This window comes from Zootoca vivipara, chromosome Z (assembly GCF_963506605.1).
Source record: "Zootoca vivipara chromosome Z, rZooViv1.1, whole genome shotgun sequence".
NCBI lineage: Eukaryota > Metazoa > Chordata > Lepidosauria > Squamata > Lacertidae > Zootoca > Zootoca vivipara.
In genome coordinates this window covers 7816824-7836130 of record NC_083294.1, presented here as the reverse complement: position 1 = coordinate 7836130, position 19307 = coordinate 7816824, and the positions used below count along the sequence as shown (strand labels likewise).

General features: G+C 46.7%; 1 protein-coding gene across 1 annotated transcript in view; it reads left to right on the top strand.

Moving 5' to 3' along the window:
* The window catches only part of LOC132591505 (collagen alpha-2(XI) chain-like), a 54550-nt gene that overhangs the window by 21200 nt on the left and 14043 nt on the right, over positions 1 to 19307 (top strand). The window contains exons 2-5 of the mRNA XM_060270286.1: positions 10863 to 11010; positions 13332 to 13490; positions 14292 to 14487; positions 16408 to 16563. Of these exons, the coding sequence (XP_060126269.1) occupies positions 10863 to 11010; positions 13332 to 13490; positions 14292 to 14487; positions 16408 to 16563 (659 nt within the window). The remainder of the gene's footprint in view (positions 1 to 10862; positions 11011 to 13331; positions 13491 to 14291; positions 14488 to 16407; positions 16564 to 19307) is intronic.

Below are 19307 nucleotides of genomic sequence, written 5' to 3'. Positions count from 1 at the left end.
TATCTTAAAAGCATAGTTGCCCCCAGTGTTTACAAGAGGGCAGCCATGTGATTTCTGTACAGTTCTAGGACAGGAATGGTCCTCCAGGTTTTGTTTTTTTAACTTCAGGACCCAGCAGCTCTGACGTTATCCCCTGCTGATGGGGGATGATTGGCAATGCAATCCCACAAAGTTTGGAAGGCAACTGGGTAGCCACCTCAGGAGGGCAGGAATAACCACAGCAGAGAGGGAAGAAAATGCACATGCAGACAAATCATGCATTCCACCCCCCATATACATAAACATGTAAGGCTGCCATCATGCAGTCCCCATTGGAGTATTTGTAGTGCTGCATCACAATCCTGGATTTGCATGATGTCAGGAGGGGAGCAAAAGAGAAGGGAGGTTTCGAAAGGTGGTTTCAGACGACAACAAACATTTGAATAAAGCGGGGGGGCACAGAGGATCTGTGAGGGGTCTGAAGGTTCTGTGAAGGAGTGGGGGGCTTGAAGGAGCAATGAGAGGAGCAGGGTTTGGGTAAGATGTAAAGGGAGAGAGGCTTGGCAAGTGTGGGTAGGCAGGGCTGACAGGCACCATGAGCAGAGGCAGCAGCCTCTAGTTTAAAAAAAGTAAAACAAAATCCAGGAACAATCGGAACATTCTAGGCAGGCACTCATAACTTCCCTTAAACAATTCTGGGCTGTTTCTGGTGTCTGCAGTGAGGGAATTGGCTGTTTTCTTTAATCTTAGGTTTAGAGTCTGACATTGAAAGTGAAATGTAGAAATATTCAGCTCAGTCCCCTGAATGTAGAGAAAGTACAGTAGAGTTCTGGGAAAGATAAATCAGGAGAGAGAGAGAGAGAGAGAGAGAGAGAGAGAGAGAGAGAGAGAGAGAGAGAGAGAGAGAGAGAGAGAGAGAGAGATCTAGCTTACCACCCCAAAGCCATAAAACATTCTTTGGGCCCCTTCGTAAAAACCTGATCTGTGTGTAGCAGTTGCATTCTCTGATAACTTACCAACTCCATATGCTTTAGAGATCAATTGTGTGGAGCTGGGGGGCAGGGAGAAAGTCTTGCCTCTGAAGCAACTGGCTATAAGTAACCTCCTCCCCATTTCCTTCCGTCTCATGTAAGACCAGCTGCCTTGTATTGGCTTGCATGCTTTAGGGATGGTTAATGTCTAGCAAAAGGGAACACACACACACACACACACACACACACACACACACACACACACACACACATAACCTTGCCGCAGTTAGGGATAGATCATGATGCTTAACAGATTTTCCTGCAGGCTTTGGAACATTAAGCAATATAAACACTATAAAACTTTATATGCCTTCATTCACCCCCACCCCCCCCAGCTTTTCCTCCCCTCTGAGGGTCTGAAGCCTGGGAAATTCTGCTGAATGATTTTTTAACTTTGCAGAGCTGGAGGCAGGAAAGTAGGAATTGTTTGCTCCCTGCCAAAACTGGTCTAGCGTGGCATTGAAAGGGAGGTTGTGACTAGTGGGGGGAGGCAGGGAATTGGACATGACTGGCAGGCCAAATGGTTAGCTTTCTGCTCTCCCACTGGGCAATTTTGATGGGTAAGAAACCTGTCAATTACCTGATGTCACAGTGACACCAGACGGCCTGAGTTTGACTGTGTGGTTTGAGATCAAACTGTGTGGAGCACTTAGAAGGCTCTGACAATCTGCTGGTGATCAGGGCTTGTGAAGCCTAGTGCCCTGCAGTCTGTAAATGCTGATGATCAGCTGATTGTCAGAGCTTGTGAATTTAGGTGCACATTGTCAGACCCGGCTCTGGTGGAAACCAATTGCGCCCTGCGAGGGCGGGGCGGGCGGCGGAGCGATCTCCGCCCCTCAGCACCAGGGCGCGCGATCTGCTCAAGACGGCCCTGCACATTGTATCTTTTGGAAGTTTGGGTACAGCTCAACTATGTACCTGAGAAGGGATTACATGGGGATAAAACAGATAGAGTAAGGGGCCTCCAGATTCCCAGACTGTCCCTGTATCTTTGATCTCTTTGCTGACCTCCTGGTCTCTTTTAAGTTTTAGACTGATATGTATTAGGTTGTAACCTGTTTACAGTTTCCTCCTCACACTTCTCTTTTGAACCTCAAGGTGAGAGATCACTTTGGATCTATCCTCTGAGAACAAAGGAGCAGACATGACAGCCTTCTCCAGATTACCTAGGTAGCTTAGAACTGTTCAAGTGATATACTACTGCTCTACCAACATCTCTCTCTGAGTGATTGCAACAGCTGAATGCTACTCTCTAACCAGATTCACAAGCTGTATGCTGCACTTTCTGCATGCCAAAGAGCTCTGATAGGGCTCAGTTCGATTATTTTGAACAGAGGTTTACAGGCACCACCAATCAGCTGACTTTTTCCATGCCCCAAACATGATGTCACATATGATGTCAGAGTTCAGTGGGTTTGGCTTCATAGAATCTAATCTTAGAGTTGGAATTTTAGAGATGACCCAATGGGCCATCTAGCCTAAGATTACCAGACATCCCCGTTTCCTGGGGACAGTCCCTGGATTTACAAATCAGTCCCCATACAAAATCAAATGAAGTTCAAAAGTGTCCCAGGATTCATTGAAAAAAATCTGGTAACCTTAATCTAGCCCATCCCCTTAGCTGGAATGGCTTTGCAGTGGGACTAATTTGGATTTTTGGGATTCCATTATTGCAAAGGGCTGCAGTGATCACTTTGACCAAAATCTTGGCTGCAGCACACACCACCTTTTTAACTTTGTTTTAGCATCTTCCATTCAGTTATTCATTCTCTGCTGTGTTCCATCCAGATTGGCGCATTGAGCACTGCTGTGGGCTCTTTTTCACATTGTGTGTTCCAATTTCATACAGAGTTTCCCAAGGTTGGGTCTTCCTTTCCTGTAAGAGTTGTGCAGAAGGATTGAAGGGGCTACCTCCGACTATGGAGGTAGAGTATAGCCATCATGGTATGTAGCTGTTGATAGCCCTCCATGAATTTGCTTTTAAAGCCAACCAGGTTGGTGGCCATCACTGCCTTATGTGGGGGCGACTTCCATAGTTTGACTGCATGAAGAAGTAAAATATGAAGTTACAGGTAGGTAGCCGTGTTGGTCTGACGTAGTCGAAACCAAAAATTCCTTCCAGCAGCACCTTAAAGACCAACTAAGTTTTTATTTTGGTATGAGCTTTCGTGTGCATACACACTTCTTCAGATACGAAAGCTCATACCAAGATAAAAACTTAGTTGGTCTTTAAGGTGCTGCTGGAATGAATTTTTTAATTTTGTTTAAAATATGAAGATGTAGCAAAGCAGCATCTTCGGTGCACAGGAAGAAGGTGTCGGCTGACATTTGTAGAATACCCCCTAAAAATATCAGCAGCAGGGAAAATCCCAATGCAGGTGGGAGGAACCTTTGGCCTTCCAGACACTGCTGCACTACAATTCCCACCATTCCTGGCCACTGTTTGTCCTTGCTGGAGCTGATGAGAGTTGTAGTTCAGCAGCATCTGGAGGGTGAAAGAGGAGGGAGTACAAAAAGGAACTCTGTGAGGTCTGTGCATGCTTAGTTGGCATGTGTAGGGATGGGCATGTTTGTCAATTTCATTTTTTTCTGTTTCTCATCCCCTCCCCCAAGTTTCCTGTTCGGTTCTCAACATTTCCACATCCATGTGCTTTTCTTCTAAGTCCTCGTGAAAATTTGTCAGCATATTTTTCTTTCAATAGACACATTTTTGTTTACATTTTTTTGCCACACACACATTTTTTCCAAAGCAGTGTTCCCTATCATAATGCATTTTTGTATGTTATTTTCCACAAAAATTCTCATAACAGCATGCATGTCAGTTATGTCATTACCTGAGAATCTGCATTTTTGTACGCATCACCCAGCTGGAGAAGTGTATTGCAAAATTTGGAGACGTGCAAATTTTGAAGGATGGCCATGCTTTGTCCTGTGTATTGTTTCAGCCGGTGTGAATTAGGTGGGTTCTCTTTTAATTGGCAACTGAATTTAATTTCTTCCCTATCCCAAGGCATGGGGTTCTGTTCAACCATTTCCCATCCAATTTATTTTGCTTTTACACCATAATATTTGCTCCTGGCAGCTGCATTTTGTATGGTGACAGAAAATGCACAGATGCCCTGTTCTAAACTCTGTTTTCAGTCAGCATCAAAACCAAAGCCAGTCTCCCGGCTCCTTTGCTCCTGGGCTTGATTTAGTTTCAACGACATTGGGAAGCCTCATGGCAGTGTGCAAGTGTCTCTTATTTAATGCCACTCAATTTCCACATTCACACCTCTGTGTGTACTATGACCACGTTGTTTAACCCAGAGGATGATCTGGAGTAATTGCAGATGGGAAATATCTGTGAAGTCATCCAATTTTGTAGCGTTGCCAAGCCCAATAATGAATCATTTCCTTCACCAGATGCTCTGGGTTGCAGCCCAAGCAGCCATGCTTCCAACCATCCTGGAAGACTGCGGTGACTTTTGGTTTTTTGAGTATCCCCTTCCTCCTCCCCACTCTCCCCCTGACATTTCATTCTGGCCAATTGCTAATCTCCCTTTCCTGAGCAAGGTTCTGGAGTGAGTGGTTGCAGACCAAATCCAGGCACCTTTGGAAGAAACTCGTTTTCTGGATCCATTGCAGTCGGCGTTTCAGCCTGGTTTTGGCACAGAAACTGCTTGGGTTGCCCTGTATGATGACCTCTGTCAGGAGAGAGACAAGGGAAACATGACCCTGTTAATTCTCCTTGATCTCTCAGCGGCTTTTAATACCACTGGCCATGGTATCCTTCTGGAGTGACTCTCCAAGCTAGGGGTGGGTAGCACTGCGGGGTTCTGCAGGACTCAATCCTATCCCCTATGGCCTATGTTGTTTAACATCTGCATGAAACCACTGGGTGGAGTTATCTGGAGGTTTGGAGTACATTGTCAGCAGTATGCTGATGACACTCAGCTCTATTTCTCCTTTTCATCTGCAGGTGATGCAATGGAAGTGCTGGGCTGGTGTCTTGCCTCGGTAATGGACTGGATGGGAGCCAACAAACTGAAACTCAATCCAGATAACACCGAGGCACTTAGTGGGTGGTTCCCTAGATCAGCTGGGTGGGAGATTGCATGCTCTTGATGGGGTTACACTTTCACTGAAGGAGCAGGTTCGTAGCTTGGGGATACTCCTGGATCCTTTGCTGTCGCTCGAGGCTCAGGTGGCCTCAGTGGCCCGGAGTGCCTTCCACCAGCTTCTGCTGGTGGCCCAGCTACACCCCTATCTGGACAGGGATAAGCCTAACTACTGTTGTCTATGCTGTGGTAACCTCAAGGTTGGATTACTGCAATGTGTTATACATAGAGCGTCCTCTGAAGATGGTTCGGAAACTCCAGCTAGTGCAGAATTCAGCAGCCAAGTTGCTCACTGCAGCAGGACGGTTTGAGCCTATTACATCGTTCCTTGTCGGACTGCACTGGCTACCATTTAGTTTCCAGATCCAATTCAAAGTGCTGGGTTTGACCTATAAAGCCTTAAATGGCTCAGGTTCGCAATACATCAAGGCCCACCTCTTTCCATGAGATTGTCTTCTGATGCCCTTCTTCGTATGCTGCCTCCTGGAGGGGTCCAGAGGGTGAGAACACAAGAACGGGCCTTCTCTGCAGTGGCTCTCCATCTGTAGAATGCTCCCCCCCAGGGAAATTTGCCTGATGCCTTCATTATATGCCTTTAGGCTCCAGGCAAAAATGTTCCTTTTTAACTAGGCCTTTGGTTGATTTGATTGACATCCAATGCCCTTTATAAAATGTGTTGAAGGGGGTTATTGGGTTGTTGCTGTTTTTATTTTGATTATGTATTTTGTGGTTTTATATTCTGATTTTATTCTGTGAACCACCCTGAGAGCTGCAGGTATAGAGCGTTATATAAATTCAATTAATAATAATAATAATAATAAATAATTCCTCTTTCCTGTGCTCCATTGCATATTCCCACCATACATTGTAAGACTTCCCTGGAGACAACATAAACCAGTCTTGACTGATTGCACTAGCAAATTTTTGTGTCATTTGTAAATTTGGGAAGGTGGAGCGAGGGAGACTTGGCAATAGGAAAATAAGCAAAATGTCAGGACTGTGGATGTCTATTTGGGCTGGTTCCAGAAGGATCAAAAATTTGAAAGGAGCAAGCTTCTCAGATGGAATTTCTACTTTGTGGAAATAATTTGTGGTCTGAGGGCCACATTCCCTTCTGGGCAACATGTCAGGGGGAAGGTGCTAGTGGCAGATGAAGCCAGAGTGGGTGGAGCAGTGAATGGCATCTTTACATTTGTACAGTAGGCTAGGGAGCTTGAACTGAAGAGAGGAGAACTTCTCGAAGTCGGATCAATTTCAACAGAGCAACCAGCTGCTCATTGTAGCTGGATGGAGTGAGTTGCTGCATCCTGGTGATGTACTAGCTGTAGGGAGATGTGAGATGCCAGCCAGTTTTGACCTGGCCATATAAAAGTGGGTGGGAACCTTTTTTTCTGCCTGGAGACTGCATCCCATTCTGGACAAGCTTCCGAAGGACACATCCCAATGGTGGTTGGGGGCAGAGACAAACATGGGCAGAGCATTCAGTCAAGCAAGAGGCACTATCAGAGTTCAAGCCTGCATCCCAGCTAGACAAAAACACTCAAGGAAAAGAAGGGGCAGAAGGGGGTGTGGTTTGGGGAGAGTCTTGAGGGCTGGGTAGAGAGTCTTGGGGGCCAAATCTGCCCACCAGGCCTGAGTTTGCTATTGCCGCGTCAACATTAGGGAGTAGGGAGTTTACTGCTCTGTTGCACTTGGTGCAAAGTGACCCTGGAAAACAGTAAAGGTAAAGGGACCCCTGATCATTAGGTCCAGCCGCGGACGACTCTGGGGTTGTGGCACTCATCACGCGTTATTGGCCGAGGGAGCTGGCGTACAGCTTCCGGGTCATGTGGTCAGCATGACTAAGCTGCTTCTGGCGAACCAGAGCAGCACATGGAAACGCCGTTTACCTTCCCGCTGTGTTGTTGTTTAGTCGTTTAGTCGTGACCGACTCTTCGTGACCCCATGGACCAGAGCACGCCATGTTTCCCAACATCAGGGTTTCTTCCAGGGAGTCTTCTCTTCTCATGAGGTGGCCAAAGTATTGGAGCCTCAGCTTCACGATCTGTCCTTCCAGTGAGCACTCAGGGCTGATTTCCTTAAGAATGGATAGGTTTGATCTTCTTGCAGTCCATGGGACTCTCAAGAGTCTCCTCCAGCACCATAATTCAAAAGCATCAATTCTTCGGCGATCAGCCTTCTTTATGGTCCAGCTCTCACTTCCATACATCACTACTGGGAAAACCATAGCTTTAACTATACGGACCTTTGTCGGCAAGGTGATGTCTCTGCTTTTTAAGATGCTGTCTAGGTTTGTCATTGCTTTTCTCCCAAGAAGCAGGCGTCTTTTAATTTCACAACTGCTGTCACCATCTGCAGTGATCATGGAACCCAAGAAAGTAAAATCTCTCACTGCCTCCATTTCTTCCCCTTCTATTTGCCAGGAGGTGATGGGACCAGTGGCCATGATCTTAGTTTTTTGATGTTGAGCTTCAGACCATATTTTGCACTCTCCTCTTTCACCCTCATTAAAAGGTTCTTTAATTCCTCCTCACTTTCTGCCATCAAGGTTGTGTCATCAGCATATCTGAGGTTGTTGAGGTTGTGTTGTTGTTTAGTCGTTTAGTCGTGTCCGACTCTTCGTGACCCCATGGACCATAGCACGCCAGGCACTCCTGTCTTGCACTGCCTCCCGCAGTTTGGTCAAACTCATGTTCGTAGCTTCGAGAACACTGTCCAACCATCTTGTCCTCTGTCGTCCCCTTCTCCTAGTGCCCTCAATCTTTCCCAACATCAGGGTCTTTTCCAAGGATTCTTCTCTTCTCATGAGGTGGCCAAAGTATTGGAGCCTCAGCTTCACGATCTGTCCTTCCAGGGAGCACTCAGGGCTGATTTCCTTAAGAATGGATAGGTTTGATCTTCTAGCAGTCCATGGGACTCTCAAGAGTCTCCTCCAGCACCATAATTCAAAAGCATCAATTCTTCGGCGATCAGCCTTCTTTATGGTCCAGCTCTCACTTCCATACATCACTACTGGGAAAACCATAGCTTTAACTATACGGACCTTTGTCGGCAAGGTGATGTCTCTGCTTTTTAAGATGCTGTCTAGGTTTGTCATTGCTTTTCTCCCAAGAAGCAGGCGTCTTTTAATTTCGTGACTGCTGTCACCATCTGCAGTGATCAAGGAGCCCAAGAAAGTAAAATCTCTCACAGCGGTACTTATTTATCTATTTGCACTTTGACGTGCTTTCAAACTGCTTGGTTGGCAGGAGCTGGGACCAAGTGACAGGAGCTCACCCCGTCACAGGGATTCGAACTGCCGACCTTCTAATCAGCAAGCCCTAGGCTCTGTGGTTTAACCCACAGTGCCACCTGGGTAGGAGAGTGGAATTCCCTCCACTCAGAATAAATTGGAGAAAATTGCTGGGGACACTATACTTTCCTCATCCTTGAAAAGAGCATAATGAGCTGTAAAGAATCATATATTTCTCAGCTAGGGAAATGATCTTCCTTGGCAACAACTGTACAGATAAAGACCCCTGTGGCTCTAAGTAGTAGAAGCCGAATCTCTGTCATGGAGATCCTTAACTGTCCAAGCAACCACTGCTTGCCTTGAAGGCCAAAGGCAGAACAGTTACTCTACCCTGTGTGCATTGGATTAGAGCCACTTTCTGCTCAATTGACTCATTATCCGACTGAATGGCAAAACCCTGCCTGCTGTGCACTGATGCGTACTGACAGCTCCCAATGTGCTCTGGGGTTGTTCATCTGTCCTGAAACAACTTCCTTGTCTCATCTTTGGTGGGAGTTAAGAGAAGCAGGATCTGGACACTTCCCAAGTGATGGCAGATGGTGCTGGAGGCAAGCAAGGGTGTAAGAGTCTGTCCCCAGCACCACCTCTAACACTACCAACTGTGTCTTTCGCTCTGAACGATCCAGCATCTTCATGCTGACTTGGATGCAGCAGAGCAGTATGTGCGCTCATTGTCACCCCAGTCCTCTGGCCAGAAGGGGGTATTTCTATATCATTGGGAGCATGTGGGCCTTGGCAGAGTTTATGGGAAGGGCAAGCAAAGGTAAGTGGCAGGAGAAAGTACTAAAAACTGCTTTAGACTAGGCTTGTACAGTACCAGGCCATATACTGTCTGTTCTGGGGTTGGAAGCCTTGTCTCTGGGGGCCCCTCATTGGCTATTCTTTGGATCCTTCTTGAATGTCCAATTTCTGGCCCAAAATGGAGAGTGACAGGGAGACAAGGTAGGTCTGCACCAGCCATTCTGGTCTATAGACAGATGGACCTGCCAATAGCTGCTGCAGAAGTCAGGTGAGACGTAGCCTTAATGTGACTGAAGACAATTGGCTTGGTAGTTCATATGAAGCTCTAGCCCTGGGATAGGGAATGTCAGACTCAAAGACTGCATTAGACCCTCCAGGCGTCTCTGTCTGGCCCTGGAAACTCTCCCCAGGCCACACCCCTCACAAACCCAGCTTCTTCCCCTCCTTGAGTGCTTTTTTCCCCTGGGTGGGTCCTGGGTGACACCTCTTGCTTGCCTCGATGTAGGGCAGAGAGAGCTGTGTGAGAGTATCTGTTGAAACTAGCCTGCCATAGAGGTAAAATTCAGTCCTTGCTCTTCCCACTTTTGCCTCTGGTCCCACCCGCTACTGGCTTGTGGCTCCCCAGAAGGTTGCCCAGAAGGGAATGCGACAGAGAATTTGTCTGTCATCATGGGGTGGTTGGTTTCATCTGTGCTGCCTCACTTTCAGCCCAAGGAACCTTCAGTTGTTGCTGCCATGGATTTGTCTTTTAATGAACTGAATGGAGTGGAAGGTTATAGTCATGGGCTTGTGGAGAGTGTGTGTATGCATTCTGAAGCGCTTAGATTATGTTTGGGTTGCTATCTTGTTAGTGGTGTTATTTTATAGATGATGGATGCTCTAGTACTTTGTGATTCCTATATGTGACTTGTGCTCTAATCGCGCTGTTTAGCTTATTTTTTAGTTGTTTTGTTGGTGGTGTTTTATGGATTGTTTTTGTTTTGTTTTTTACTTGTTCTATGTGGTTTGTACTGTATTTTGTTCTATTATGTTATTGTTATTTACTGTTTGTAAGCCACATTTGAATGAAAAGTGGCATAGAAATATAATAATAATAATAATAATAATAATAATAATAATAATAATAATAATATCAGAGGTCTGAACTGATGGTTTGCAGAGCAGCTGACAACCACATCAGATTGCACTGAGGGCCACATGCAGGGGCCCTGCTTCAACTGGGGATGACAGGAACTGAACCTGATGCCGTCATGCACTGACCTTTCTGACCCCCCTTTCATATGGAGAGATAGCTTAGCTGCCCTCCCCCCCATACACTCCCTTTAGAACAGGTGTGGCAAAGCTGGGACCCTCCAGATGCTGCTGTACTACAATGCCCATCCTCCTGGGTTGCGGGAGATGATGGGAGATGTAGTTCATCAACATCTAGAGGGTCTCAGGCTTTGCTCTCCTGCTCTAGATCAGGCACCCCCAAACTTTGGCCCTTCAGATGTTTTGGACTACAATTCCCATCTTCCCCCAACACTGGTCCTGTTAGCTAGGGATCATGGGAGTTGTAGGCCAAAACATCTGGAGGGCCGCAGTTTGGGGATGCCTGCCCTAGATGGTTGATTCCTTCTGACTTGTTCTGGGGTGGATTTTCTCTAGTCAGTCAAAGAATATGTTAATGAATACCTCTTCTCTTTTCTCTCTCCCCCCCCCATCTCTCATTCAATACAGTTGAAGTGAACTTGCTGGACATACTGGCCTCCCACAACACAGACCTTGGCAATTTTTCACATGGCTATGATGATGCTAACTGCAGCATCTTGGAGGTTGGACAGTATGCAACGCTGAGCATCCCTTCTGTAGAAGCCTTTGGGGAGAAGTGAGTGTCAGGTGCCCAGCATCTTCACCTTTGTCTCTGCCTCCACATGAATATTGAAGTCACCCAGGTCTATGGTCCTGCAGTCCTCCAGCAATACTCCAGAGACCACCTCAGGCAACTCAATCAGGAATGCTGTTGGGCAACAGGGTGGTCAGTAAACCAGCAGTATCTCCAGGCCATCTTTGTGGCCCAGCACCAGCTGCAGACACTCAAAGTCTGTCCAAAGATCAAGAGGTTTTCTGGTCAAGGAGATAATGCTTTTGCGGACAATAGAAACACCTCCCCTTTGACTCCCCAATCTAGCCTGGTGCTGTACCACATACCCTGGTGGGCACAGCTGGGTAAGGCTAGGCCCACCCAACTCACCCAGGTCTCAGTAATGCACACCAGATCAGCCTTCTCATCCACGATCAAATCATGGATGAGCATGTTTTTCATATGAACCAATCTGGCATTCAGTAACAGCACCACCAAGCCAGAGGGATGCATGTACATAAGAGTTTTGGTAATAGAGTATCAATACTTTGTTGCCGACTATAACTTTCTTTCTTTTTTTTAAAGGTTTTCACAAAAACTAGTCATATTACATGCTTCATATCACCCAACTTTGTTAATTCATTTGCTCATTCTGGACTGTCTAGAACAGGGGTTTCCAAACTAAGGCCCAGGGGCCGGATGCAGCTCAATCACCTTCTCAATCCGGCCCGCGGACAGTTCGGGAAGAATGTGTCCTTTTATTTAAAATGCATCTCTGGGTTATTTATGGGCCTGCCTGGTGTTATTACATGAGTAGAATGTGTCCTTTTATTTAAAATGCATCTCTGGGTTATTTATGGGGCATAGTAATTTGTTCTCTCTTTTTTTGAAATATAGTCCGGCCCCCAACAAGGTCTGAGGGACAGTGGACCAGTCCCCTGCTGAAAAAGTTTGCTGTCTAGAAGCTCCCCATAAGCTACCTGATACCACTGAGATCTACTGCCTCGTTTTCCTCCTCTGTCTCTATTTTTTTTATTTATTAATTTTTGCATATATTTCCAAACACCACATAACACCTCTTCTTATCTTATACAATATTTGGGCTATAAGCCAAGGACTTCCATCAACAACGTCTAATGATTTTCAGTCTTCATCACTTAGACCACCAGTATTTTCCAGAGGAGTGGGAGGACTGGGATGAGGAACAGAGACCAAACATCTAGGCCTCTGCTCCATATGGTACTAACTGCACATGGCCACTAACTCCATATGGCCCCTCCATTCTAACTGCACCACCCCCTGCCCACAATTACTGGAATTGGGGTAGCATTTTTACAATCCCTGCTATATGCTCACCTAGCCATATTTGAACACCATCATCCAGCACCACATACAACTGGGAGATTAGGGCCCGATTAAGACCCAATAGCATGCACATCCCACACCACCAGGAGGAAGATGCTTAAGTCCACAACTACTCTCCTCTCCCTGCCTCTCGCTCAGTGGGGAACCCCACCAAACTAAACTTCTGCTCAACCAGGTTCTCACCACGACTGAGGTTCACAGGTCTGTCTTCCACAGCATCTGGCCTACAATTCTGTATCCTGACTGACAGCAGTGGACACCCATGCCCTGTGGCTCCCCAAAGTGTCAAACCCCTTTGGTGTCAACTCCTTTGCAGTGGGCCCCACTGACCATGACAGGGCCTATTGTTATAATAGTAAGGCAGGCCATGGGCCACACCCACTGCCCAGCTTTATTCAGCCATCAAGCAAAGCCCCATACTATAGTCACACCACTTTCTCTCTTACCTGCAGGCAGATGTCTCACAGGACAAGCAGAGTGACATAGACAAAAATGGCTCACACACTCTTGCTGGCTGGCAGAACAGACCTGGCAGAGGCTAGGATTGTGCAAACCACCCTCTTTCTAGTTGGCCTTCTGTAGGCCTACTCCCCAAACTGATATGGAAATGTGGTGAGCAGGACTTAAGACTGGAAAAATAAGAAACCAAATTGACAGATTCACTCATCCTTATTTATGTACCACTCTACTGCTGTACATGGATATGGGCCACCCCACTTTGTCCTTACAACAACTGTGCAAGAAAGTCTAGGCTGAGGGGGAGGGAGGGAGAGAGAGAGAGAGAGAGAGAGAGAGAGAGAGAGAGAGAGAGAGAGAGAGAGAGAGAGAGAGAGAGAGAGAGAGAGAGAGTGTTACTAGCCCAAGGTTACCCAATAAGCTTCATGGCTGAGTAAGGTATTCAATCTTCCTAGTCAAAATACAAAGCTCTAGCCACTATTCAACACTGCTGTTCTGTTATTCATGCACTGCTTCTCTCTTAGCTTTGCAGATGAGCTGAGTCTGTTGCTGATGCTCAGGTACTCTTTGAAGGAGAACACCAGTCTCTTGACTATCATTGGTCTTCGCAGCAACATCCTCTTTCAGATCAGGATTACCCCTCACACCTTGGTATTTGTCGCCAGAAGGGGGCACCATTATGAGTGAGTTCAGTACCATATTTTTCTTCATTATTGCATCACATTGTTGCCCAAACAGAAAGCCAAACCTACCTGTGCTAAACTTCGATCAGGGGGCAGAATCAGTGGGACAGTTCTCCTCCAGACAAACCTCTGGGCTATTAAAATTTCGCCTAGTGCTATTTTTCTAGAAAAAGATGTTGCAGAACTCACCCTGAGCACTTCCCTTGTTCTCTTATAATGGCAATGGCACCCACCTGAGAGATACTGGAACTGAGTTCTGGTGAATTCCAGCTGGAAAAAAAGTCCTGATCCCTCCCTTTCCCCTCTCCTCCATGCCATTAATATTGCCAGCAGCACTTTGGCCACTAGTGGTTTAGAGTTAATGTCCAGATGTAGTCACAATATGCAATGCTAAAAATGCATTGCCCGCTCTCAGAAACTCACAGCTTAAACTTGCATGGGAGAATTAAAAGGTCATCCCCCGGTGCTGAAATTACATCAGAGTGGGTGCTGGGCATGGCCTCCTTGGGGTGAGTTTTTTACAGTGCTAGGGCCATAGCTCAGTGACAAGTCTTTGCTTGGCATGCAGAAGGTCCCAGTTTCAATCTCTAGCATATCTTAGTAGTATGACTTGGTATAAGACATCCCTGTGTTCAGAGGCAGCTGGGTTTTGAAGGTAGGAGTCTTGAGGGCTGGCTCTAGTGTTAGGCAAAGGGAGGCATCTTCCACCCATTCCCATCTGTCACACCTCTACCAGCAGACTCCCTGTTGCTGTGTGTTGCCTAACTCATGTATTGCTCTTCCTGGCCCTGTCACTTTCAGGTTCCCAGTTTCCTCCCTGGCAGATGGGCACTGGCACAGGGTGGCCCTTAGCATCTCCTTGAAGAGGTTGGCTCTGTACGTGGACTGCTACCTGCTGGAGAGCGTTGGCTGGTCTGGTTACTTTGGCATGGGGGTGGCCACGGAGGGCCTGGTGGTTATTGGAGGTCTCATCGAGCCCTTTGAGGTCCCTTTTGAGGTGAGGAACAGCATGGGTTTGCAGCTGCATTATTCTTTTCAGGACACTGCCTACTATCATGCATGAAAATCACAGGGAATAAGGCCGCTTTCTCTGTTCCCAAATAGAAAAGCTGTCTATTACAACGCACAAAGAAACTGCCGTAGCTAGGTGACCTTGCACACCTGGCAGAAGTGTCCAGATAGCACCCCCTAGCCACAGACAAATTAATTCTTCTTTCTGCCTCTCCTCCAGCCCCAGCCCCACCCATCTCAATTCACCCTCTACTGTATTAAAAACCTTTCCCTATGAGGCAATAATCAATATTTTTATTTATAGAAATATTTATGGACATATTTTAGCTGATTTTGTGCACCACCCCTGCCTGCACCCCTGGTGGGGGCCCACCTACAGCCCAGCCCATAATGAGTTCTTCCTAACACACTGTCCATTTTTATCCAGATGCTGGTAAGAATGTATATGTGCTTTAAGGGCATAAGAAGTGCCCTGCTGGAATGGGTGCTAGTATAGTCCAGAGTCCTGTTCTCAAAGGGGCCAACCAGATACCCTAATGGGAGGCTTGCAAGCAGGACCTGAGTGCAAGACCCACTCTCCCTACCTGCAATTCCTAGTGGTTGGTATTCAGATGCATACTTCCCTCCAACAGCAGAGGTAGAATGTAGCCATCATGGCTACCGGTAGTAGCCATTGATAGCTTGAACCTCTGTGAATTTGTCCAATTTCCTTTTAAATCCATCCAAGTTGGTGGCCATCACTGCTTCTTGCTGGAGCGAACTCCATATTTTAACTCTGTGCTGTGTGGTAATAGTGTTATGAGAGAGTGTTATGAGAGTGTTATCCACATTTACTACTCCATGCATACAGTGGTACCACGGAAGTCGAACAGAATCCGTTCCAGAAGTCCTTTCAACTTCCGAAACATTCGACTTCCAAAGCTCAGCTTCTGATTGGCTGCAGGAAGCTCCTGCATCCAATCAGAAGATGTAGAAGCCCCATCAGATGTTCGGCTGTCAAAAGAACATTAGAAAACTTCCGGTTTTTGATTGTCCGGGAGCCGGACCATTTGACTCCCAAGGTGTTTGGGAGCCGAGGTACAACTGTTTTGTATGCACCTCTATCATATTCCTTCTTCCCTTATCTCTTAATTTAACATCTCCAAAATGTTGTAACCAGTGCTTTTCTTCTATGGAAAAAACAGTGCTGGTACTGCGTACCCTTGAGTGTCCCCAGATAAAAAGCACTGCTTGTGACCTATCCTCATACGAAAGTTGCTCCAACCTCTTGATCGTTTTGGTTGTCCTTTTTGAATCTTTCCCCATTTTACAGTACCCTTCTTTAGATGAGTTTCCTCACACCCACATTTCAGAAACATAGAAGGGTGAACAACAGGCAATGACTTAAGTTCGTGTGTCTTGGAGCTTTAAAAGTTGAAGGGACCCCTGACCATTAGGTCCAGTCGCGAACGACTCTGGAGTTGCAGTGCTCATCTCGCTTTATTGGCTGAGGGAGCCAGCGTATAGCTTCCAAGTCATGTGGCCAGCATGACTAAGCCGCTTCTGGCGAACCAGAGCAGCACACGGAAACGCCGTTTACCTTCCCGCCAGATCGGTACCTATTTATCTACTTGCACTTTGACATGCTTTCGAACTGCTAGGTTGGCAGGAGCAGGGACCGAACAACGGGAGCTCACCCCGTCGCGGGGATTTGAATCGCCAACCTTCTGATCGGCAAGCCTTCTGATCGGTTTAGACCACAGCTCCACCCCTTGGAACTTTACTCCCCTACAATCTTGTTACTTTTTTATTATTCACTGTTTTTAACCCCAAACATGAGTACATAATACAATCATAAAACTTGCATTCAAAAAGCTTTGGTGCTCATTATGTTTTAACCCTTCCCAAACTCTCCCTTGCTTTCCAGGGTGCACTGAGACAGCTGAGCTTCTGGATGGGAGATGCTGGAGTTGCAGAACGATCCTGTCAAGCCTCTTACAGCACCTGCGGCAGCCTCCTGGACAAAGAAGTTCACCATGGCAGTTCCCACTTCCAGGAGAAGTTTCCCCAAGCTTGGACTCAGGTGGAACTTTGCAAAGGGTTGGAAAAGAAAGGTTGAAGGGGGGAGCTAGAAAGAGCAAAGCAAATGATGATTTGATTACTGCTTAAGAACTCCCACCAAGTGTAGCTGCAATTTAGCACCAGGTTGAAATGTTTTCTCCAACCGGAAGTTGTGTCAGAGGCCTGACAGGTCCTTCTAAGGCCATGCGGGGCCTTGAAGGTCACAAGACCTCCGATGCGACTTCTGGTTTTCTGCTGGAAGACATGTCAGTAGCTTCACGGGGTCTCAAGACACCAGGCCTCCGACGCGACTTCTGGTAGAAACTGGAATGCATATCGGAGCCCCACAGTGTGGGAGCTGAGCCCACCCCCCCACAAAATGTGGGGGCCCAGGCACCAGGACCACCTGGAGTTGATGCCAGTGTAATACTCTGTTATGTTCCATTAGATCCAAAGGCCTTTCTGGGTGGGTGGAGTCAGTCCATGCCCCGAGCATGTTAAATCACCTAGGCCACCATATGGCACAGCTGCACACAAGGCCAAAAGCTTGTGATTTTGAGTTCTGGTAGTTTTAAAACCACCTTATTTATTTATTTAGAGCAGGGGTCAGCAAACTTTTTCAGCAGGGGGCCGGTCCACTGTCCCTCAGACCTTGTGGGGGGGCCGGACAATATTTTGAAAAAAATATGAACGAATTTCTATGCCCCACAAATAACCCAGAGATGCATTTTAAATAAAAGGACACATTCTGCTCATGTAAAAACACCAGGCAGGCCCCACAAATAACCCAGAGATGCATTTTAAATAAGAGGACACATTCTACTCATGTAAAAACATGCTGATTCCCGGACCGTTCGCGGGCCAGATTTAGAAGGTGTTTGGGCCGCATCCGGCCCCCGGGCCTTAGTTTGGAGACCCTGATTTAGAGCATTTGTACCCACTTTTCAGCTGAAAAGGTAGCTGGAGTGGCTAACATACAATCAAAATCTGACAGCCCTACTTACAGCCAGTGGCGGAGCTTCATCCTACGGCACTGGGGGGTGAAGAGCAGGTGGGGGCGGGGTGCCCAGCACGGCCTGGGGCTGGGGTGCCCAGCATGGGGTGAGGAGCAGCTGCAATGGCACCCTGCCAGGATCGTGCTGCCAGGGCCGGTGTGCTCCCCCCACACTTCTCTTCCTCCGCCAGTGCCTACAGCCTTACCAGTTCAGAGGCAGGAGATTCCTGATGGTGTTTGGCCTCCAGCAAGACTAGTGAAATGAACTCAGCTTCCATAACTCTCCCTCTGAGGCAGTGTGATGGAACAGCTGCCCCCAAATGATAGCTGAAGGCTGGCTGAGGAGGCCTGATGGAGCTGGCCTGTGACAGTGGAACCAATGGCCCTTATACTTGAGCCTTAGGTGAGGAAGAAAAAGAAATGGTGCCAACCAATGATCACTGCTATAGGAGGAGAGTGAAATTGATTGTGGAAGCAGCAAAAAAGTAAGGTGGGAATGTCCCCCCCCCAAAAAAAAGAAAACTAGCATTCACAAAACCTCCAATTTAAATCCAAAAAACGTCCTTTAACCAAAAAAGAGAGTTGTGTTGGAATGAGTTTAGAAAGGTGCTGTGGCTCAGTGTCAGAGCATCTGCTTGGCATGCAGAAGATCTCAGGTTCAGTTCCTAGCAATCTCCAGGGAGGACCGGGAAACCCTGGAGTGTTACTGACAGTCAGTGTAGACCAAGCACCCCCAAACATCAGCCCTCCAGATGTTTTGGACTACAATTCCCATCATCCCTGACCACTGGTCCTCTTAGCTAGGGATCATGGGAGTTGTAGGCCAAAACATCTGGAGGGCCGCAGTTTGGGGATGCCTGGTGTAGACAGTACTGAGCTAGGTGGAGCAATGGTCTGATACAGAAGAAAGCAGCTACTTATGCACCTGATGCAGGGATAATCCATGAATCACAATGCAACAGTAAGCAATGCTTTGCATGCAATTGATTGTAACCATGCCAAAACCATATATATTTCTGCTTAGTGATGCTCGAGTCATCAGCGGGTGGCTGTGAAACATTTGCCAGCTATGAAAATACTGACTTCTTTCTCATCTGGCTTCTGCTCTGTTTGCATTAGGTGCCAAATGTAACCAATGAGGTTCACCAATCCTACACAAAGGTACAACTTTTTCTAAACTGCACAGGGCCCAGACTCTACTCTTTGGTCTGCCTTATTAAAAACAGGAGACCCAGACACTGCAGCATTTCTAATCTGATAATGGATGAAGTTATTTTGGATGCTCTGGATAATAAGAATAAAAATAGCAACTTCAGAGAAGCGAGCACAGTTGTGGATGTTGTGAAGTGTGCTAGTGTGTGCGTGCTGAATTTTGCAAGTGCATAATTTATGTGGCAAACTGTGTGGATTAACTAAATTTGATAATTTACTTATTCCAAATTACTTATATTTGCTTCTTTGCCCATTTCCCTCCCTTCCCCACCTTCTGCTAAAATAATAAAATCCTTAGACCCTTCAGCCCCTGAGATTATACTTCTGTGTTCATCCATGAGGACTAGAAACTTTAACAGCATGGAATCAAGATTTGAAGGATGTTCAGCTGTGTGAAGTAATTGCAGAACACTTGCTGTTTTGGCTACAACTGTCCACCCCACAAATCCCATTTTGCTTTTCTCCTTCCTTTCCTTTTTGTTGATTTTTTTTTAAAAAAATACTGAAGCCATTTAAAAAAAAGTAAGGGGGAATGTGTCCTTGTTCATGCTCCCTGACCT